The 20,841-nt window shown below is 42.0% G+C and overlaps 2 protein-coding genes across 2 annotated transcripts; both read right to left on the bottom strand.

Moving 5' to 3' along the window:
- Nucleotides 1-12,093: 12,093 nt before the first annotated feature.
- On the bottom strand, nucleotides 12,094-12,895 carry LOC311486588 (protein S100-P-like). The gene is made up of 2 exons (XM_084542492.1): nucleotides 12,642-12,895; nucleotides 12,094-12,331 (listed from the first exon to the last, which is right to left on the bottom strand). The coding sequence occupies exons 1-2, from the start codon at nucleotides 12,777-12,779 to the stop codon at nucleotides 12,194-12,196; spliced, it is 276 nt and encodes a 91-aa protein (XP_084398618.1). The 5' UTR covers nucleotides 12,780-12,895; the 3' UTR covers nucleotides 12,094-12,193.
- A 3,221-nt stretch (nucleotides 12,896-16,116) lies between these two features.
- On the bottom strand, nucleotides 16,117-20,573 carry LOC311491814 (uncharacterized protein; the record flags this gene model as incomplete). Its single annotated transcript, XM_084549853.1, has 5 exons — nucleotides 16,117-16,320; nucleotides 17,602-17,702; nucleotides 19,411-19,527; nucleotides 19,623-19,979; nucleotides 20,498-20,573. 5 exons carry the CDS (start codon nucleotides 20,571-20,573, stop codon nucleotides 16,255-16,257), a joined length of 717 nt encoding a protein of 238 aa, XP_084405979.1. The 3' UTR covers nucleotides 16,117-16,254.
- Nucleotides 20,574-20,841: the final 268 nt, after the last annotated feature.

Genomic DNA, 20,841 nt, shown 5'->3' with positions numbered 1-20,841 from the left:
TGTCCCACAATACCTGAAATGAGCCTTATGTTGTGTAGAATCTTCTGATATTTCCATCAATGGTGGAAGCCGTGAAAGATTTTTCTGTAATAATAACTGTATAATACATATGAAAATGTTTCCAACCTCATATTTTTGATATACCTTTGTATTTCCTACTTTATGTCATCATGTCCAAATGTTAGCCAAGGTGACTCTGGTAACACGGTAATTATGGGACGTGTTTCAACCAGTTGGACAGTCCTGCAGCCAATCCGAGCCATTTTGTTGTGAACAAAATCAACTGCTCCGCAGCGCTCGGATGACAAATATGACTATACTGCTATTACTTTTCTGCCCATGAAATTAATTTGATTGGCAGATCTTTGCTGGATCCTAATAGTTCTCAACAGGGTCGTTCCAGACCAACATCCTGCCACAAAAAAAGCTTGTATTCCTCGAAATAAACAAGTCATAGTAACAGGCTAGCTTTAGTGTCGTTATTTAGCTATACCTGGTATTTAATTGGTATACATGGCATATATACTGAAAGAAAAACTGACTTTTATATAGAAACTGTATATTATTGTATACCGGCAGCCGGTTAGACCACACTTAATTGACTCACACTTGCATAACACACTTATTCCACTTGGTATAACTAGGCTAAGTAAGTATTAGCTTAGTTACAAGCTAGTGCAACTAGCCCCTGATCCACCTACGAACAAACCATCCTCCTGCTTTGAACGTGCAAGCAAGAACAAACTTCTCAACGAGAAGCGAAAGAGTTAGTCACTTAGTGTAAAGTAAGGTTAGATTTCTGTTGCATTAACTAGATTATTGGACGTAACTTGACACACACTGAGAATTGTTCCGCATCATCTATTGATCAGTTCTACAGTGTGACCAGACTGATCTGGCTTGAACAAACGTACCGTTTTCAGTTTTCCTAGTTTATTTCGGACAAAGTATAAACATAGTTTATTGTATGTTATCCAGATAAACTAACTCAGCCTCATCATAGGTCACGTGTCAGACTCGTAATAGGTGGGATTGAAGAGGTATGTGCAGCAAACAGCAAGTGATTCTCCCCTCCTGTTGAGCTGACACACTTCTCACGACACTAATCCTTTTACAGAATGTAAGTGCTTGCCTTCGAAGAGACCAATCACAGCTTGAAGCATGAATCAAAGAGGCCAATGGCCATCTCTGGGAAATAAACAAATCCCACCCTTCATAAGGGCCACATGACTTTAGTTCCTCTTTCTTGTCTCCAGCCCTGTTTACCACTGTCTGCTCTCTGTCTGGCCTCTGTGTATGTATGCGTCTCATACAAACTCTTCTAAGTGCGACTTGTTTGGTTGTCTGATGTCTTGTTTCCTGTGCTCGCAGTTGTGCAATCCCTCTGCTGGCACTCAGCCTATGTACCTTGTTACTGAAGTCATGCCGCTTCTTGCAGAAATAACCAGGCAGCGAAACCTTTATCAGGAGTCAAAACAGCTTCAAAAGAGCTTAATACAATACCGCCCTTATGTCTTGATTTGGATGAGGCAGTGCTAATGGGATGTGAAGCACATGCAGTCAAGTTTTCCATCCAAATGAAGTGCAAATGTTGGCAGAATTTCCAGATAGTCAACAAAAGGAAATCATCCACAACCCATGTACAAATAGTAGGGGTTAAGTACATTGTTATATACACTACTTCTAAATAAACTAGAAGTTACAGTTCAGTTAAAAGAGGAAATGGAAAATGTTTTGGTTTTTCAGTTTGTTTGATTTGCTGAACTTTCCACATCAAACATGCTGTAAGGTGTAAAATGTGTTTCAGCGTGACTTTGACACTCCAGCGTTTATACTTCCTTTTTTAGACTCAGATTGAAAATGCAAATAAGTGCAAACATGCGCTTTGTTTGGTCAAATGACACGCTTGACTTATTCTTTAGGACGTATACAATATACACACCGATCCCATCTCATCTTAACATTATGCAGGTCCCCTTTTTGCCACCAAAACAGCCTTGACAGGTCAAGGCGTGGACTCCATGGGACCTCTGAAGGTATTTGGCACCAAGACGTTAGCAGCAGATCCTTGAAGACCAGGAAGTTTCCAGGTGTCCCAATGATGCTTGAACTGGACTGAGATCTGGAGAATTGGGAGTCAAAACCTTGAACAAGGAATGGCAGGTGTCTGTGAAGGTTCTCAGTCATCCAGGTCATGATATATCCAAAAAGGTTTTAAAAAGGCAACTGGACTTGTAGAGTTTTTTGAGAAGACGTTTCACCACTCATCCGAGTAGCTTCTTCAGTTCTAGGGGACTGGTGGGAAGTTTGAGGTTTAAATAGGACTCCTACTGAATGGCAGGACCCTAGGTCTCCTAGCAGAACAAAGCTCACCTTCTTCCCGTTGCCATATGTTCACCTAGCTAACATGATGCACCAGACCAGGCCACCTACTTTCATTGCTCTGTGGCCCAGTCCGGATACTCACACTTCCATTGTAGGCACTTTTATAAGTGGATAGGGATATCGCATGTGCACCATAACTGCGTTTTGGCATTCTTCTGTCAGAATCAGCATTGATTGTTCTCAGCACCTTGAGCTATGGTAGCTCATCTATTGGATTGGACCTCATGGGCCACCAATTACCCTGTCACTGGTTCACCTCTTCCATGGAATACTCCAAAAGAGCTGCAGCATTGGAGATGCTGTCTCAAATATGGCTCAGATCCTTTTAACTTACCTTAATCAGTGTTGTTCGCTTCGCCTATCACCGGTCATCATGTCACGGCTTATCGCTGCGTATCAAACTGAGACTCAAAATAAATCCATATGTGCTTTTTTTTCAGACGTTTCCTGTGCTTCCACATTTTTCTTGCTCTTATTTACAGTACAGCTTGGGACAGTAAAGGAATGCATGCAGGCTCCTTGCTGGCGCCGGCCATAACTGCATCGTCACTGTTTTGAGCACTGATGAGGAACTTTGTTGCTTGTCTTTCTCTGCCTTCCTGTCATTGCTTTGCTACGTAAGAAATGTAGGTTCAAATGTGTGTTTTTTCTTTCATCCTTTGACAATTTTACGAATACTTACCTTCCTTATTTATGTCAGTCTATTTACCAGCAGTAAAGATTACCACCAGCAGCTGCAAATACTTCTAGGTCTACTAGGTCACTAGGTTGTTGCTGCACTAGGTGTCTGACTATTTGCAAAATGACAGATACTTGTCTGCTGACTGCACTCACACAAAAGGTCAACCTCAGTGGTTTGCATGTGCAATGTTTGTTCAGGAGAGCTCATGACCTGAAGGAGCTGATTTCCCTGTACTCAGTGATCACTCTGGCGAGAGAGATCAATCAGGGAGGGTCACTGGATGCAGATAAATCAGTCTGATTGCTCTCCGGGTCTTCCTGCAAGTACGCAACGCTGACAGAGGCTCTTAAAGCAGCGTTAGCCCTCTATTTAATCATGATTAACAACTCACAGTGTGCTCTTTTGTACTGTAAAACAATGCAGTCAGTCAGACAAACAAACAAACATCTATTTATTTGATTTGATGAGGTCATATTTGAATCGTGAGTGTAAGAAAAGTGTTATTTGACTACTGATAATGAGCTTCATCCTCAAGGATGTCCAGGAATTTAAACTGCAGATGTGATAATGCATCAGCTTGAACGCTGACGTCAGATGTCTAGCAGGAAGAAACAAACCTAAAGGACTGTCAGCGTTCAAGAATTTCTATACGCTCTAGTGGCTTTTGATGAATTTAGATACGTGCTGGCTCATGGTGACATAAGACGACGTGTAGATGTGCTGAAGGACTTTTCTGCGGCTGCTGACAGCAAGGACGGACAAAGTGTCCTTGTAATGCGTTCGGCTGCATGTATACGTGTGTGCGAGGGAGTGAACAGGAGACAAAGAGCGGGCCTGTTCGCATCAGGACAGCTCACAAACATTGCTCCTTTTAATTACGTCACCGGCGAGCGGCTGTAAAAGCAGGAAAATGTGGATTACGCCACGGGGTCACAGTCTATCCACAGAGAGCCCGTTATCAGCGCAGTACAGACACGAATGTGCTTTCAATGCAAATAGCACGGCCTCACGGCGCTCCGTCAACCTGTCTGCTGTTTGCAGACGACGAAAGATCGCTGATAGTCGGCTCAACAGGTCCACTGTGCAGCGCTCCCAGCCAAACAGAGTTGTGTTTCTTTTTCTTTACTCTGTTTGCTGTCTTTGATCAGAGCCGGTTTGACTGACACAAACTGTTAAGGGTGTACATTTAAGGTTTTAAAGGATCTATTTGAAGTTTGCCCGCAGTTTTCTTTGTAAGCTAAAGAAAAGGGTGCTTAGTCACAGTGGCTTAGTTGCACATAAAAAACACTCTTAAGAACCACAAGTAAAAGAAAGATTAAATAAAATAAAATAAAAGTAAAATCTAGTAATATAAAATATATATTATACTGTGAGTACTTTTATAAATACAAAATAGTATAAGCAAAATTTGTACAGAATTAGCCTATAAACAAATGTACAAGATTCTCCTCTTCCCCTCCCCCTTCTCACTGCTCTCAGGTGAAATCAACCAAATTGGCCTACACCTGTGGATTGCAGCTGGCCAATCGTTCCAGGTTCCAGTATAAAAGGGCCGTGCCAGTTACAGAAAGGTGAGTTGTTGACTAGCTGGACTGAGTAGGCTATGAAAGAAGTCCTGTAGCCTTAACTGTTGGAGAATGAGCTCCGCTGCCCCTCTATTGTCTGGTGTAGTGGATGTGATAGATTGTCCATGATGGAGAGCAGTTTGTCCAGTGTCCTCCTGTCCCTCATTGAGACAAACGTCTCCAACTCACTGCCAAAAACATGTCCAGCCTTTCAGATCAGTTTGTCCATCTTACTTATGTCCTTTTTGATGGTGCTGCTCCCCCAACACACCACAGCAAAGTACAGGGCGCTTGCAACAACAGTCTGGCAGAAAGTCTCCAGCAACTTGCTGCTTACATTAAAACACCTGAGCTCCCTCAGGAAGTAGAGTCTACTCAGGCCTTTCTTGTCCACAGCATCACTGTTGTCCCTCCAATCCAGTATGCTGTTCAGATGGACTCCCAGGTACTTATAGTGGTCCACTACTTCCACCTCCAGGCCTTGGATGGTGATGGGCTCTGCTGGTGTCCTCTTCTTCCTGAAGTCAATGACCAGCTCCTTGGTCTTGTCCACATTCGGGAGTAGGTGGTTTGCCTGGGACCACTCCACAAAGTCTCCACAACCGCTTCTACATGTAGAGCTATTTAATGTTCATACAAGTCCCTTGGTCCATGTTCAAAGTTAGGAAAGCAAAACATAGATTCTTCGCTTTGAGTCGCATTTCCTTAAAACTATCATGTCCAGGTATTTTAGGAAGTTACTAGGCCCCCTTTTTAACTACATCTGTGAATCACTTTTTGAGATTAGCTAAAATAAAACACAGCACAGTGTTTCTTTTAAGGCTACAAAGCAGCCATGTCCACATATTGTTTAGTGTACATTGGAAAATCCATAGGGTCTTCATGCCTTCATTAATTTGCATTTGGAAATTACAAATTAATGTGAAGTGACAACATTGGTTTGACGGTTGCATTTCCAGATCTATTATAGTCTAGTATACAGTATACTATAATAGATCTGGAAATGCAACCGTCCAACCAACCATTTCGTTTTTCCACTGGTTTTCAAGAAGACATTCAGCTGTAAAACTCAAACAGAAGAAGCTTCATTGTCACGTTTCTGCACAACATGGTTTATACTTATGCTCATTCCCTATTTTTAATTGACCTTGAACTTGCTCCTCTACATTTCTGTGGAACAAATAATGCAGCCACACCCTGAGCCATCATTGTCCCAGGTTGCCAAAAATGTTTAACACAGAGAACGGAATAATCTGCAAACCGCCAACGATTAGCCCGTCGTACCACAACAAGTCTGTTTATTGCGAGTGGTTCAGAGGTAACAGCGCTGACACCACTGCCTGGTGTGACGTCATGTTGATAAAGACAACACAGCTCGTGCGGTGGCGGAGACAAACTTTGCTGCTCTTCTGGTTTTCGTAAATTAGAATCCTGCAGGGCGGCCTTCAGGGCAAACGGATGCTGGCTTCCTGTTTGACAGAAATGGCCTCCGTGACACTAAGTTGAAAGGAATGCACGGTATGGGAGGAACTCAACACATCGATGTACAAGCCCTGGCAGCTGTTGGTTAGTCAGCACAGAAACCTCCAGTCTGCACACACACACTGTCAACAGGTCAGTCTTGGGAGGGAGTTTTTCAGGTAAAGGGTTATGGCACACCCATTGACACAGGCCAATCTCCTCCTTGTTTGCAATGCAAAATGAACTCCTGAGTGATCTCAGTCACGCGTAAATGTAAAGACTCAGTCAGCAGGTATTTCAAGAGACTTCAAACGAAGCTTTAACCGCAGTAATCTAAGCTTTTTTATTTGTTTTTTTGTTTTGTTTTTTGGCTAAATTGAAGCCGTAGAGCGACATTTTAAGACCAGTTCAAGACATTTTTTATACAGCGGCACATGCTATACCCCTAGATCATTTTTATTATTTGTTACAGCGGCAGGGAACAATAAAGTGCAAAATAGACACACAAAAAAAAATAGAATAAGGTAAGACAAGCGAAACTATATAAAAGTAAAAATATTTACATTTTGTATTAGGTTTAAGTAGCTAAACAAAAAAGTTGACAAGAACCAACTAGTGTTAATCGAAGGTTGAAGTGGTAAGGAGGCTAAATATACATAATGAGAAAATAAACATTACTCAGTATCATGAGTAATGGCAAACTCCAATAGGAGTACGAAAATGACGTGAAGTAATGACAGGGAGGAGTTGGTGTAGACAGATGATTTATGTTCTTTATATGTCCAACAAAGAAGCTCAGCAGCAGTGCTAAGAAGTGCTAATGCTTAAAGAGTCTGACTGCCGAAGGGACAAAAGACCTCCGAAGGTGTTCCGTCTTGCACTGATGGTGCAGCAGTCTTTGGCTGAAGGAGCTACCCAAAGTCCCAACTGTCTCATAAAGAGGGTGAGAGGGGTTGTTCTTGACAGTTTGGCCAACATCCTCCTCTCCCCAACCTGTTCCACCGAGTCCAGAGGACAGCCCAGGATGGTGCTGGCCATCTTTATCAGTTTGCCCAGTCTTTTTTTGTTCCTCTCCGTGACTCCGCAACACCAGCAGACCACAGCGTAGAAGGTTGCAGTCACGGTGTCATTAAAGGTCCTGAGTAGTGTCCTGCACAGCCCAAAGAAGCCTTGAAGCCGTGGAGTGCCATTTTAAGACCAGTTCAAGACTTACTCATTTTTATCCTTATCAAAATGACATGTCAAAATTTACTCACATATCCACTGTACAGCGCTTTGGTCAGTCTATGCTGTGTTTAAATGTGCTTTATAAATTAAATTTACTTACTTACTTACTTACTTACATAGGACTTTGTTGAAATTTTCAGGTGACAAACAGGCACAAAATCAGAAACAGGAACAGTAACACAGCAACGGAAGAAAACTTATCTCAAGAAACCAAATGTGGTGGCGAGTGTTATGATGGTTGCGTAGCTGGTTGGTCATTGTGATATAATTTTGGTTATGTAATACAGTGTCAAAATAAAACGTCTCATGTAACCTTATTTTTAGGCACAGGAAACACAAAGTAAGTAACGGTTTTATTCTCTAGCTGACTTTACAAGCTCCTGCGGTGTGGGTAGATGTTCATGCGACAGACTTTTCACAGCAGACGTCATCCGGGTCATGGTATATCCCAAAAAGCTGAAACAAGTTCAACTTGACTTGTAGAGCTTCTTGAAAACATTTCATCCAAGTAGCTTCTGCAGTTCCAAAAGACTGGGGTTTAAATAGGAGCACCTGTGGGTGTTGGTCGTCAGAAACTGGTATGACCAGCGTTCACTTGAGAAGACTTCAGTGGGGATGGGATAGTTTGGCCTCCTCGTACTGCGTTGTTCATGTTGACAAAGACAGAAGCCTCAACATTGAAGTGCCGAGGCTTGATCCTGAAATATGTGTTGAGACATTGATCTTTTGCTCAGCTGTTGTAATAATCCAGCTGACACGTAATGAATAATCCTTGTATTTTTAAAAAAGTAAATGGGGCCGGGTTGTGGAAAGGCTTCTGAGATGGTAAAAACAGGATCTGACTAGCCTAGCTATGTGGGATTGTGTGTGGAAAAACTGTCAAACCAGACACCCAGGTTTCTTACAGCAGGACCATTGTTGCAGAGGGAACCGGCTACGGGTCGTGTTTCTCATGTCTGACGGGTTAAACAGGCACGTAGAGCTGAGTATCACTGACGTAAAAGCAGAGGAAGCGTTTATAAAGAAAAAAATACAGTGGGTCCTAGAACTGATCCCTGAGGCACACCGTACATCACATTACATAGAGATGCAAGAAAAACCAAAACAATCAGCTGAAAGACCCTAAAACACATCACAGAATGAGAGGAACTATGGGCTTTCGGATCACAATCATTTAAAGTTTTAATATAAAATATTAGTGCAACTTCAACATAGCTTTTGTTTGTCTTGCGCAATCTCAAACTTCACTCATGTTTTTGCAAACCCCACACTGATGACGCAGCATCACAAGTTAAAAGTTGACTTAATCCGTATTCAAACAACCCACAAGCCAAACAGTCATGTGTCAAGCAGCCTCCTAACAGCCGAAGACGTACCGCGGACCCCAACTGGCAACACCCCCGTGGCGCCCACCGGGACAAATGTGCGCACTCGGTTAAAGTTTATAGACAAAGAGCAGCAGTGTATTTATCATGTTTCTCCTGCTGAAGAGTCAGACCACGAGATGATGTGGACACCCCGGCTGCTCATATGACCAGAGATGTGTGGCTCTAAAACAGAATGAGGTATTCATGACTGCTCTACCTCCTCACGTGGCCTGAGCTGAGCCATGCGTCGGTGTTTGGTGTGAAACCTCCGACCACAAATACTGATGATGACACACATGGATGGAGACTGAGGAGCAATAGCGACAGAATTACTCAGCAGAAAACTTTTTTAACTAGACAATTTCACATCAATTTAGAGATGCACTCGTTTATAATAACAAAATAAGTCATTTTCATTTTGTTAGTGCTGAACACACCACCAGGCATTCACTGGTGTAATATATTGTGGAGGAATTCAATGATGATGATAATAAACATGGGCTTGGACAATGATAAGATTTATGATGGCTTTATTGTTTAGTAAAAGATTTGCCAATGCTATAAATGAAAGTAAATAAATACCAAACACTTGAAGTTAAGGTTTAAATCCAATGAATTTAAATAACAAAAAAAAAAAAAATGTGACTGAAACTGGAGTCAGACTGAATAATCATCCGTCTTTATGAAGGTGTGTGAGGTTACAGAATGAGAGCTTTAATTTGAACAAAGCCAACAAAGCCTAAATGGAGGCAACTAGAGTTGTTATTTTTGGAGGCGTTTCACTACTTGAATGGTAAACGCCTCCAAAACCGTAACGCTAAACCCTAACCCTAACAATCATGTCCACTTGAAACTCCTCAGATTAGGGTCTGTTGACTACCCTAACCCTAACCCTATCCCTAGGTTTTTGCTAACGCTAACCCAAAGTAATAACCCTAACCCTAGGTTTTGCTAACCTAGGGTAAACCTATCCCAAGGTAATAACCCTAACCCTAGTTTTTTGCTAACCTAGGGTAAACCTTACCCAAGGTAATAACCCTAACCCTAGGTTTTCGTCAACCTAGGGTTAGGGTTATTACCTCGGGTTAAGTTTAGCGAAAAGCCTCCAGGTCTCAAAGCTGTAAAGAGAGTTGAAGTGTCTATTTCGGCAGCATCCCTATTGATGGCTATTCTGTGGGTCTGATTAAGTTTATAACTTTTCAAACTTGTGTCAAGACCCGCTTATCAGTAGGCCCTAATTGAAGGAAGTGCTTCTCTAAATTGTAAAACTCTTTGTGAATATGTAACTAATATATAACAGACCAGCAACGGGATACTGCCATAAACCTAGATCACTCTTCTTCTGTGTGTAAATGACATAGTTTAATTCAATGCAAAATCTTTGATAAAATTCATTACACGAACACCAAACTCGCCAGAATCTACGCTTCTGTTAGCAATGCTTGTAACTCGTATGTTTTGGATTTGCTCTAAATTGGTGAGAGCTCATAGTCAAATAATTGCCCCTAATCAATTATGATCCTAACAGATGTTAGGCCTGCGTTGTAAGTGGTTAATAAATGATGTCTCAGTCCACCTGCCCTGTTTTTAAAGGGGGTTTCCTTTTTTTACCACAACGCTTTTACCACCTACTTGTATTTAATAGTGGTTCAATCTCACAATCTCACATGGCTGCAAACCATTAGGCTTTTACAGTGTAGATAAAAGTAAATGTTTATTTAAAAGAGGCTCAACCTCACTGGTGCATGTACAATTTAACCTTGAGAAGTGTGTTTATGCTTAATGTTGTAAAAATGCGTGATCCGACACAAATATGACACGCTAGAGGCTTCACACCACTGCACTCTTCCTCCGTCCCACCTGTATCTCCTCACTCCAGAGCCACATCCTCCTCCACTCTGGACACCTAATCCCCATAAGCCTTTATAATGCTCACCCCTCCCGTCCGAATAGGGAGAGAGGGAGGAAGTGGAGAGAGCAGAGTCTGTGCTTAATGACCTCGCAAGCCGATTACAGGCCCGGCCCGGGTTTCACAGGCAAACGGCGCGAGGCCTCGAGCTCGGGAGGAATCAAGACACACTTTAGGTACTAGGGAAGAGTAATGATGAGCTTCTGCTGCATTGTGTACAAGGACGGAGAGGGAATGCATCTGCCACTAGAGGGCAGCACATCCATTCTGTAATTACACAACTGTCCCGGCTGTACTCGGCTTGTGCTCTCAGCTGGGCTGAAAAGAGCGTTGACCTGACCTCAAGACACAAAGCATGACTGTGGAGGATTAAGACTCTGATCAGACGATAAACAAAGTAGTCCAAATGTTTTCCCTCCAACTATCAGGGCGGTCGGTTAGAGCTCTAAGTATAATTGTTGTAATCTATGTAAAGATCACAGGCTGTTTTTTTGTGTGTTTGTTTGTTTTTGCCACCTCCTCAAATTGGTTCTCACCCTGCCCAAGGCCTGCAATGACGCTTGCAAGGCACTTTTTCCTATGTGGTCGTAATTATGTGCATCAAAGCCACCGCCGTGACCACTCAGCTCGAGATCTCGCAAATGTCCCCTTCCGCTGCACGCATCAGTCACAGCGTGAGGCCGTTTTTTCCGAGAACGAAAGAAATGAAGAAAATCTCACGGCGTGCATTAAAGATTGTAATCTTTTGTCTTTTTTTATTTGTCTGTCTTGACACTGACAAATGGTTTTCATCACATCAAGGCTTTAGTCATCATTTCATTGTTCCCCTGGGCCGAAACTGACTTAACAAACTTTGCATAGTCGCCAGACGACGCAACAAAGAGGCTGTGTGCTTTATGGTTTGCTCTGGGTTCACATGTCCTACTTAGACAGGAAGTATAGTGATTGCTCAGAACGCGAGTGAGGCTGTTTGACCACCCTCGCAAACACCTGCAAAACAAACACCATCCTCCACCCTGTATTTTGAACAATAACCCTGTCATACATGCTGCCTGCATTCAAATGAGTTTTAATGCTTTCACCTGACATTTCGCTGTTTATACATCTACAAACAACAAAGCACATTGTATTTCCGCGGCTGTTCCACCCTTCATGCCTTGTGTTGAAAATGTGCAGCTTTGCTCATTGACGGGAAGAACCTTGAGAAATTTTTTTTAAAGATTTTAAGGAACTAGGTTTTATGGACCTTAAAGCAAGATCAGATTTAAGCTTGATCACGATACTGTTACTTGATAGGGCAATGTTCTGCTTTGTTCTTCATAGACAGTTTCATCATCGTCCGAGGACAATGTTTAAACTTGCCTATCCAAAGCGGAGCACGTGCGTTATTTATATCGTAGCCTCCAGCCATCTTTTCTATTTCAATTGCATTGTGTACATTGCATAATATGAAACGACTCCCTCAATGTTTCTCCATTCAAACGCTTGACAGCCACGTACTGTTACATGAATCACTTTATTTGCCACAGACAAACAGTAACAGGGATTTTAATGATTTTGTTGACTCCACTTGGGCCCAGACAAGGGTGGTGGCGGCTCACTTCTTCATGCGGTCGTGGCAGGCGCAGGTAAGGGCAGCTACCATCACCACGAACTCGCTGAAGTCGACCTCAGCGTCTCCGTTGAAGTCCAGACCTTTCAGCAGCTTGTCCACCTCTTCTTGGTTCTTTGCCGCCTGTGCAGACCCAACAAAAGTAGGTCACTATTTTACGAGTCGGGCATTAAGATCATTTTATTCAAATTCAGGGACAGGACTTTGGACAAACAGCACAGCTCTGCTGCAGAATGAACTTTATTATATGGCACAAACTAGACTTGACAATATGTCTGTTTCAACAATTAAATCACATAATTTTGGCATTTTGTTAAACTGTATTTTCTAACCTACCTGAGCCCTAGGGCATGTACTTTTTTGTTGAATGACTGATTATCGTCAAGCTAAACCGCGTCTAATGCAGATATCCCTTTCCGTGGGTGCACTGTACCTTGAGCAGTCCGGGCAGCTCCTTCTCCAGCAGAGTCTTGACCTCGTTTTTACTCAGCGAGTCCTTCTTTCCCTCGGCGCCAGCATAGGTATCGAAGGTCTGCATCAGGATGGCCATGGCTGTCTCCAGCTGCGACATGATTGCTGCTTTGCAGGTGGCAAGGAAGGCGAAGAGAAAGAAACTGAGAGCCGAGTGGTCCGACTGAGCAGTAGATGTGCGGGGAGTGGACAAAGAAGAGAGACGGCTCTGTTTTATACCCCTTGCACAAGTTGGTTTGGGATCAGCGATAAGGCAAGCCTCTGAAGGTGTGGCAATTCTGCCTCAGGTGTTTAATGTAGGTGGTGTCTCCTACCCTGTTGACACAACTGTAATCCTACAACGCCCAAAGTACATATCGTCTGAAAGGGCACAGGCAGCTGTAGTCAGGTATTTATGGACTTAGCAGGGTGAGGTTTCATTAAAATGATTTGTTTATGTTGAGGCATATTAATATATACATGTTTATAGTAAAGAGAAAAACCTTGTGTTTAAAGTTACTATTCTTCACAAAATGATGAAGTGAAACTATTACTGCCCTCCCTGTGGTTGATGGCTATCTGTGCTACTACCTGGAAAAGGTCTGTAAAGTGTTTTTGTCTTTGTCTATGTGTCTCTGTTCTCTCTTGGAAATTTCCTTCCTGGAAATGTGCCATTTCTGTGATGTAGAAAGCATTTCTGGTCACACAGTCCACAGCGCAATCGCACCCTGATGTTGCGGATTAAACATTACAAGAACACTGTGGCAGCGCTACTCGTAAAAGGCCTTCGGTAGCCAAAGAAGTTTGAGCACCTGAGTCAGCTGGACTTCAGCTCGTTCGCAAGGTTTCAGAAAGCAGCCAACAGTCTTACAGAATCCCGGTTGCATCTTTGCAAGCAGAAGAAGCCGTGTAAAAGTGTGAGACCGCCACAGTATTGTGTCAGGTGGTTAACACCTCTTGCGCGCATACCAGTGAGTGTGCAATTGCCATGTAAGCAAGGAGCTGAAAGAGTTGTGTTTGGCGCCTTGGTTGGAGGAGTGTCTTCTGTAGCCTTTTTACACTCTTTATCAACCTGGAGCTGGGTGACTCACCGGGTCAAGTGTGTGTATTCGGACGTATCGACAGTTTTGCCTATCAGGCACATACTTATCATAACCGCCACTGTAAACTGTAAGTGCTCTTAAAATTAGACTTAGACTGACTTTACTGATCCTCGAGGGAAATCGTTTGGTCATTTACATGAAATTACTTTCATCAACACAGTGCTTTTCTACCTATTACCTGCAGTCACCTTGCAGTCACAATGACACATTTTCCAACTTGATCAGGCCTAGCATTAATATGCTGGGAAACCTTTGGACCTGGCATTCATCCACGTTCCACAAGAATGCTAGGTCCAAAAATTAGACAGGTGCCACCCACCTAAACCAGACCAGGCACCCTGCCCCATAGTAATGACTCTCCTTGATGGCAGCAGCCATCCCCAGCAGGATGCAGCCTGACACAGACACAAAAACACTTAAGGAACAACTAAAAAAAAACAAAAAAAAAACACGAAGAACAGCACAAGGTGTTGACCTGGCCTCCAAATTCACTAGATCCCAAACTGATTAAGTATCTTTGGGATGATCCACAGAGGCCCCTCCCCTCAACCTATAGGACCTAAAGGCCCCCACTGACAACATTTTGTTGCCAGACACCACAGGACACCCTCAGAAGGAAAAAAAAAACAATTGTTTTGGAGGCCTACACAATATTAGGAAGGTGGTCATAATGATATGTCTGACTATATATTGATACTGGGAACAATTTGGGGTTCACTGTCCTGCTCAAGGTATACACCAGGAACAGAACCTCTAAACTGCCTCAGTCGCCCCAAACTGTACATGCTAACAATTTAGTGTACAGTATGTTAAAGAACTGTAGGGAAAATGAGAACTTGTTAGCACACACAAGTTAGCATTTCTTTTGTAAACTCTAAAATGTTTTTATTTATTTATTTATTTTACCTGATTTCTTGATGCATGAGTGAGCAAGATTGTGCATGTTCAAAGGCGCCTTCTTTGTTTATGGTCCCTGCAGATGCCTACTTTATTGACAGAATAATAAAATGTTTGCATGGGCCCATCCCATCCAGTGTTTGCACAGTGCAGCGGCCGTTGTCTACTACACTTGGTTGCACAGAGGACGTGCACAATGAAGCATCTCATGCAAACACTATATTCATTCTGTCCATTAAGTTGTCCTCTTTTTGATGGCGAACAAGCTGCAACCAGAGCCAGTCGCAGAAGCGCCAAGCACTGAAGTCCTTCAAATGCTGCTACCACAAAGCTAATGTAACCCTTTATCTTGCTTTCTATTTCCTGTACCACGTTAACTCTAGTCAGAAATGGGGCCCCTGAAGCATCTGTCCTTCACCTGGACAAGCCGCTAATTTCCTGTGTCAGGAAACCACCGTATTGCTTCTTCTTGTTTCTTTTACAGTAAAGCTAACCCCATCGCAACAACCAGTTTCTCATTCTCTGCGCAATAACCAGCGGTGTACCCCAGGGTTTATTTCTTGGTCCCACATATTTCTGTCTGCAATGACACCACGTCATTCCTTACGTGACACCAACAACGTTAAAATGCCCTTAAATTGGGTTGATGTGTAATTTTAGTCTTTATAACTTCCCTTTTCACGAGTTCGGTTAATCTTTAACCGTACAACCCTAGAGTAACCTGCAGTAAGATAGCACCTTGAACAAAAAGTATTTAGTGATGACACAGACCCACCTCTTAACACAAACCTTATCTATCTTGTCAGTTTCTAGGGTTAGGGTTAGGGTTAAGACACATTACTGCAGCTTCGATCCTCTATGGTAAAGTGTTTGCTCATTTTATGTGCAATTGTAGAGTATGTGCATATTTTCTGACAGTGTTGACATGACTTGTACAAGAGGCCTACCGCAGACTTCTGCCTAATTCTGCCTCCACGAGACGTTGTTTTCGCCAACACGGTCTGTGGAAATTTCAGAAGATGATTGCATAACCTGAAAAGCCGAGTACCCGTACTGAATGTCTTGAAAATAACTGTACTGAACCGTGGTGCTACTTAAGCGTCAGATTCACCTCTTTAGATGAATGAATGCGCATGTGATGAGTGGGCACGTAGTCAGAGTCAAGTCACAAGCACCGTCTCCACTTCCTGGCATTGACCTATTACTTTCTAACTCCGTAACACCACACTTTCCACTCAGCGTCTACTATTGTGATCTCAGGTCAGCATGCATGTTTCGCTCTAGAATCGACCCCCCCCACCCCTACCCCCACCCCAGTGCAATTTACGTAGACCACAGATTAGCCACCAAGTCAAAAAGCGGCTACATTTTTCTCACTCTGGCCTGATGCAGGTACAAATGTCTATAAATACCATCTCTCGTGTTCGAAATGAGCTTGCACCACAACACTTTTTCAATTTATAGCAACAGTTTATATAAAATATAAAATATAAAATATTTACACGTGTAAAGCAAATCATTTATATAATGCATGATGAGGTTATAATTAATATGTACATGCTGAAAAGGACGGACACAAAATCCTGGCGCAGATCCTCATTTGCCTCCTTTGGTTTCCACGCGCTCGAAGTAATCGAAGGACTCATACACAGGTACCTGGCACTGAAGAGAGGCAGAGAGGGAAAAGGGGTAAACAGAAGCCGTTATTGCACAGTGTTATTAGCAAATCAAAGACAGATTTCTAATGTGAACGGAGTAGGCGTGAGTAATAGCCACAATTACAGAAAAACAGGATGTCAGTTGCATGGGTTGATAAATGTCTCAACGCTGGAAGCCACACTGGATTGAAAGATGGCCAAGACAGCTTAAAATGCTTTGCGTCCTGCAGTGTGTCACTGTAGGTGTTTGCGCCTGCGTATATACAGTCTTATACGTATATTACGTATTTGCAAGTCAAAGTCCCGACCTTAATCCAATAGAAATGTTGCGGAAGGACGTGAAGCAACAAGTTCATGTAAGGAAAACCCACCAACATCTCTGTTCTGTACTGAGGAACGGGCTAAAATTCCTCTAAACCGCTGTTCGGCAGTTACCGAAAATTTTTAATTGCCGTTATTGTTGCTGCACATGGGGGGTCACGCTGGACACTAAACAACAAGGGTTCACTTACTTTCGCGCCTCACTGATATCTGCAAATGACTAATTTTCTTGAATAAACAAATATAAAAGCATAGAATTTCAGTTTTATTTGTTTGATTGACTTCTCGTTTTCTGCGTTTAGCAGATCCGCTGAAGCTTTGGGTCGTTTTTAATGCGTAAACACTTTTAACCGGCGCTGTATATATCGATCAGCCACGATATTGTGACGGCCTGCGTAAGACTGCATAGGTACTACTTTTGCCGCCAAAACAGCCCTGACACTTGAGAGGTTGAACGTTCAATTTATTGAATGATTTATATTTAAGTAATGTTTTGTATTAACAGATTTATTTTGTTGTTGTTTTTTTTGTCTCTACTCTCTTTGCATTCTTTCCAGCAGCAACATCACTAGCTGGTTGTTGTTTGGAGCGCAAAAATCTCTGATAGACCCTTAAACGGGCAACTGTTTGCTATCATGCGCAATTTATTAATTATGCTAATGTTAATTAATAGTGGATTATAAGAGGCGGAGAAGCCGTTATTGCACAGTGTCTTAGTAAATAAAAGATTGACGATTTCACAACATGGAACGTAGTAGGCTAGAGTAGTAGCCACAGTTAGACACAAACAGGATGACATGATATGGAAATGAATGCTAATCAATATTGCAGATAAAGACACTAGTGTGATTGATTTTATAAATTCTTTCACAGTCACGCTGGTCAACTTTGAAGCAAGGACAGCTTTGGCATGCTTCGACTCCTCACAACACTGAATGATATGTCCCTCCAGTTGGCTACTTACCCACTGAGAGGAGCCTCTGGAGGAACTGGTGCTGTGTTTGTCCATCTCTGCCACTTCTGAGTCGACGTGAGGCACCTCGTAGATCACTCTGGCTGCTTGCGCTGAACCCATGGGCAACGTAGATATGGACACAAATGGAAAACATCATTTGGACTGAAATGTGCTTACGGTTAACACAGATGAGCATTGCAATCACTACCTCTGTTTACTTTTGTCAACACTGTGAGAACGACTACCACCAAGTTACTCTCTCTTTCCTATTCAAGCACTTCTATCATCAGTCGTGGGAGCCGAGAGCATCCGTCTATCACCTGGACGCCAGCTGCCAACAAACCAGTTTTGAACTGTGGCAGGAAATTGTCGCATGATTCTACTGTAGTTTCACAATAGTCACCACATCGCTTTTATATCAAAAACATACTCTTCCACTGAGCCAACCCCGTTTCAGCTTTTCTCAGCACAAAAGTGGCGTACCACAGGGTTCAATTCTTCTAAAAGAATTTCTTCTTCTTTCTAAAATAATACCTGGCATGATTTGTGCATGGATTAGTGACCCCCAACTTTGTTAAAATGCAACTGATCTTGCTCATGTGAAGTGAGTTGGCGAACGTGCAATGAACCAAAAATACCAGGAAACTCTGACAGCTTTGTCCAGGGTTCTGATAATTGTGTACAATGAGGTCCACCGACTGAACGCAGACATTGAGCAACCAATTTTGAGAAGTTAATATGCATGTAAAGCTACTTCCCTCAACTTAGCCACAGCCAAATACCGAGATATTTCCCACTTTTAGACGTTAGTGTGTTATTCCGGGACGTCTTATTCGTCTACAAACAGTCAGACGCACGTTGTCTGTTTTCTAGATTGTTTGGAATTGGAAAATTTCACTTAATTAAAGAATGCTTTGCTAAAACTGATCTAATAAAAAATGATAGTATTAAACACATTTTTAAAAAAGCACTTTGGAATTCAGTTCAATTGTTAGGATTGTACTATTTGTTTTAGTTTTGTTTTAATCATACTGGTCACCTTTAAAGGGGCAGGAGGGTTTTGCGTTCGGTTCTAAATAAAGAGATGTAACCGTAAAGCTGCGGACGTCCTTTCACGCTGACCATTATCATTCCCTTTTGTGGTTTGTATTGTTGTACCAAATATTATCACGCTTGCTCTAGATTGTTGTTTATTAAAAAAAACATAACAAATAAGATTATTTGTTCTGAGATATGTTTCACAACGCTGAGATACCGGACCATTATGTAATATCTTAGAAAGATTTAAAAGCTTCTTCATATATATATCTATATCTATATCTATATATATATAGAAAGTGTATTGTCATCTTTATTTGTAATACAATATATAGTATATTACATTACAAACACATTATTTCTTGATATTTTTAGAGTGCATAGTAAATCAAACATTTGGACATTCAGAGTATTTCATTATGTATTATGCATTCATTATATTAATATATATAAATTAATTATAAGTAAGAGTAACGTCTTCCAAGAAACACTGTCACAGTTAATCTAGGTATCTCACAAACCTCACTGTAAACATTCAAACTTCCTACGAAAGATAAAAATAAAAACAAAAAGTCCCTTTGGAAACTTTTGACTGCATGTTTTGCCGAGTAAGATATTCGAGGCAAAGGGCTCCAGGGCTAAGTAGCATGAGAGGTGAGTAAGAAAATATTCGTGTGCTTTGTAATTTAGCTGGAACTTCTTCTGAGAAAGCTTTGTCCGCCAAGTTCCTCAATAACGATTCGATGGACGATGATTTTCAGATAATTTATTTTTTCTTACCTTCTTTCTTTCGCAGAGTGCAGAAACAGACGACAGCGATGAGGAGCAGCGGCGCTACCACAGCCAGGGAAATTATCATGGGTAGTTGTTGGTTATTAGAAGAACTGTCAGATGTGCCTTGAGAATAATAACGACATATTTTAATGATAATAACAGGTATCAAGCGTTTAATAACATGTTTTCACCTCACACACATGTTTTTTGTTGCCTACCTCCGATTGTCTTGTCAGATGTTTCATTTTTGGATCTAACTGTGATGACTGTTCCGCTTCCATTAGCTGTAGCTAAAACTGGTATCTCTATAGTAACCCTGCAGATGTATGTGCCTGCATCTTCTCTTGAGATATTTGGAAAGGTCAGAGATGAACAGTTATTTTCCTCCTTTTTCTGAAACACTTGAGATTGATTGTTCATGTTGAGATCTTCCTTGTTTCCTGTTTGACTTTTCAGCCAGAAAACGTGAACTCTTCCAGTGCTCTCTGTCCAGCAGCAGGTGATCTTTACCATCTCCCCCTCCTTGACAGAAACATCAGGAGTCTGTTTGACAACTAGTTTGTCTGATGAAGCACCTGGAAAGAGACACAGTAGAATATAAATAGTCATCCATACACATACAGTAAATGATGATTTAAGAAGCTAAACCAGGAGCTAAAAGCAGTCTTCTTTAGACACTCGTATGCGCCACAATGATATGGTTTTAAACGCATTATGGTGGTTTAATTTTTTCTGTTTAACATAAATCATAACACTTTACTTGAACGCATAACCCTGCAGAGCAGCGATCGCACAACGAAAATAACATTTAGTCACACTTTTTTTTTTTCAGTATCACTTTGTTTTCACACATGCATCACTTCACTAAATTTAAACTGTTTAAAATCACCAAAAAAAAAAAATTATAATTTAGCGTACGCTGAGAGAACTTGAATAAGTAGGAAGCTGACAACAAACAAGCGGTCTGCACACATTTCACACACGTAAAAGTCAACAAACACACTTATTTATAACAGCTAATATCAGAAAATGCGGCACACGTTCGTGACAACGAGCCTCTGGAACAAGTTTCGTGTCGAATGTTTCTACTCACTCCAAGATGAGAGGGCGCAGAGGGAGGCGAAGAGCAGACTGCTCAGCAGAAGCTTCATCTTTCCACACTGATTCATCGCTGAACGCGAACACTCATCTCACCTCTCGCAGCGCCTTCTAAGTCCCTCCCACCACCACTGCACGACGACAAAAAACACTGCGGGCATCCTCAAAGTTCCGTTATTCTCAAGAGAGAAGTGTGAAAAACCACAAGGTCTGTTCGTTCCCCCTTCAGACAGAATGCAGCGACAGAAACTACAGCCAGGATCCACTCTTCTCTCTTCTCAGAAATGCTACGAGAGGGCGCCTGAAAATGTCAGAGGGAGAAGGAGTTGAAACGTTAGA

The sequence above is a fragment of the Chelon labrosus genome, assembly GCF_963514085.1.
Source record: "Chelon labrosus genome assembly, chromosome: 1".
NCBI lineage: Eukaryota > Metazoa > Chordata > Actinopteri > Mugiliformes > Mugilidae > Chelon > Chelon labrosus.
This window is presented reverse-complemented; position numbering and strand designations above follow the sequence as displayed.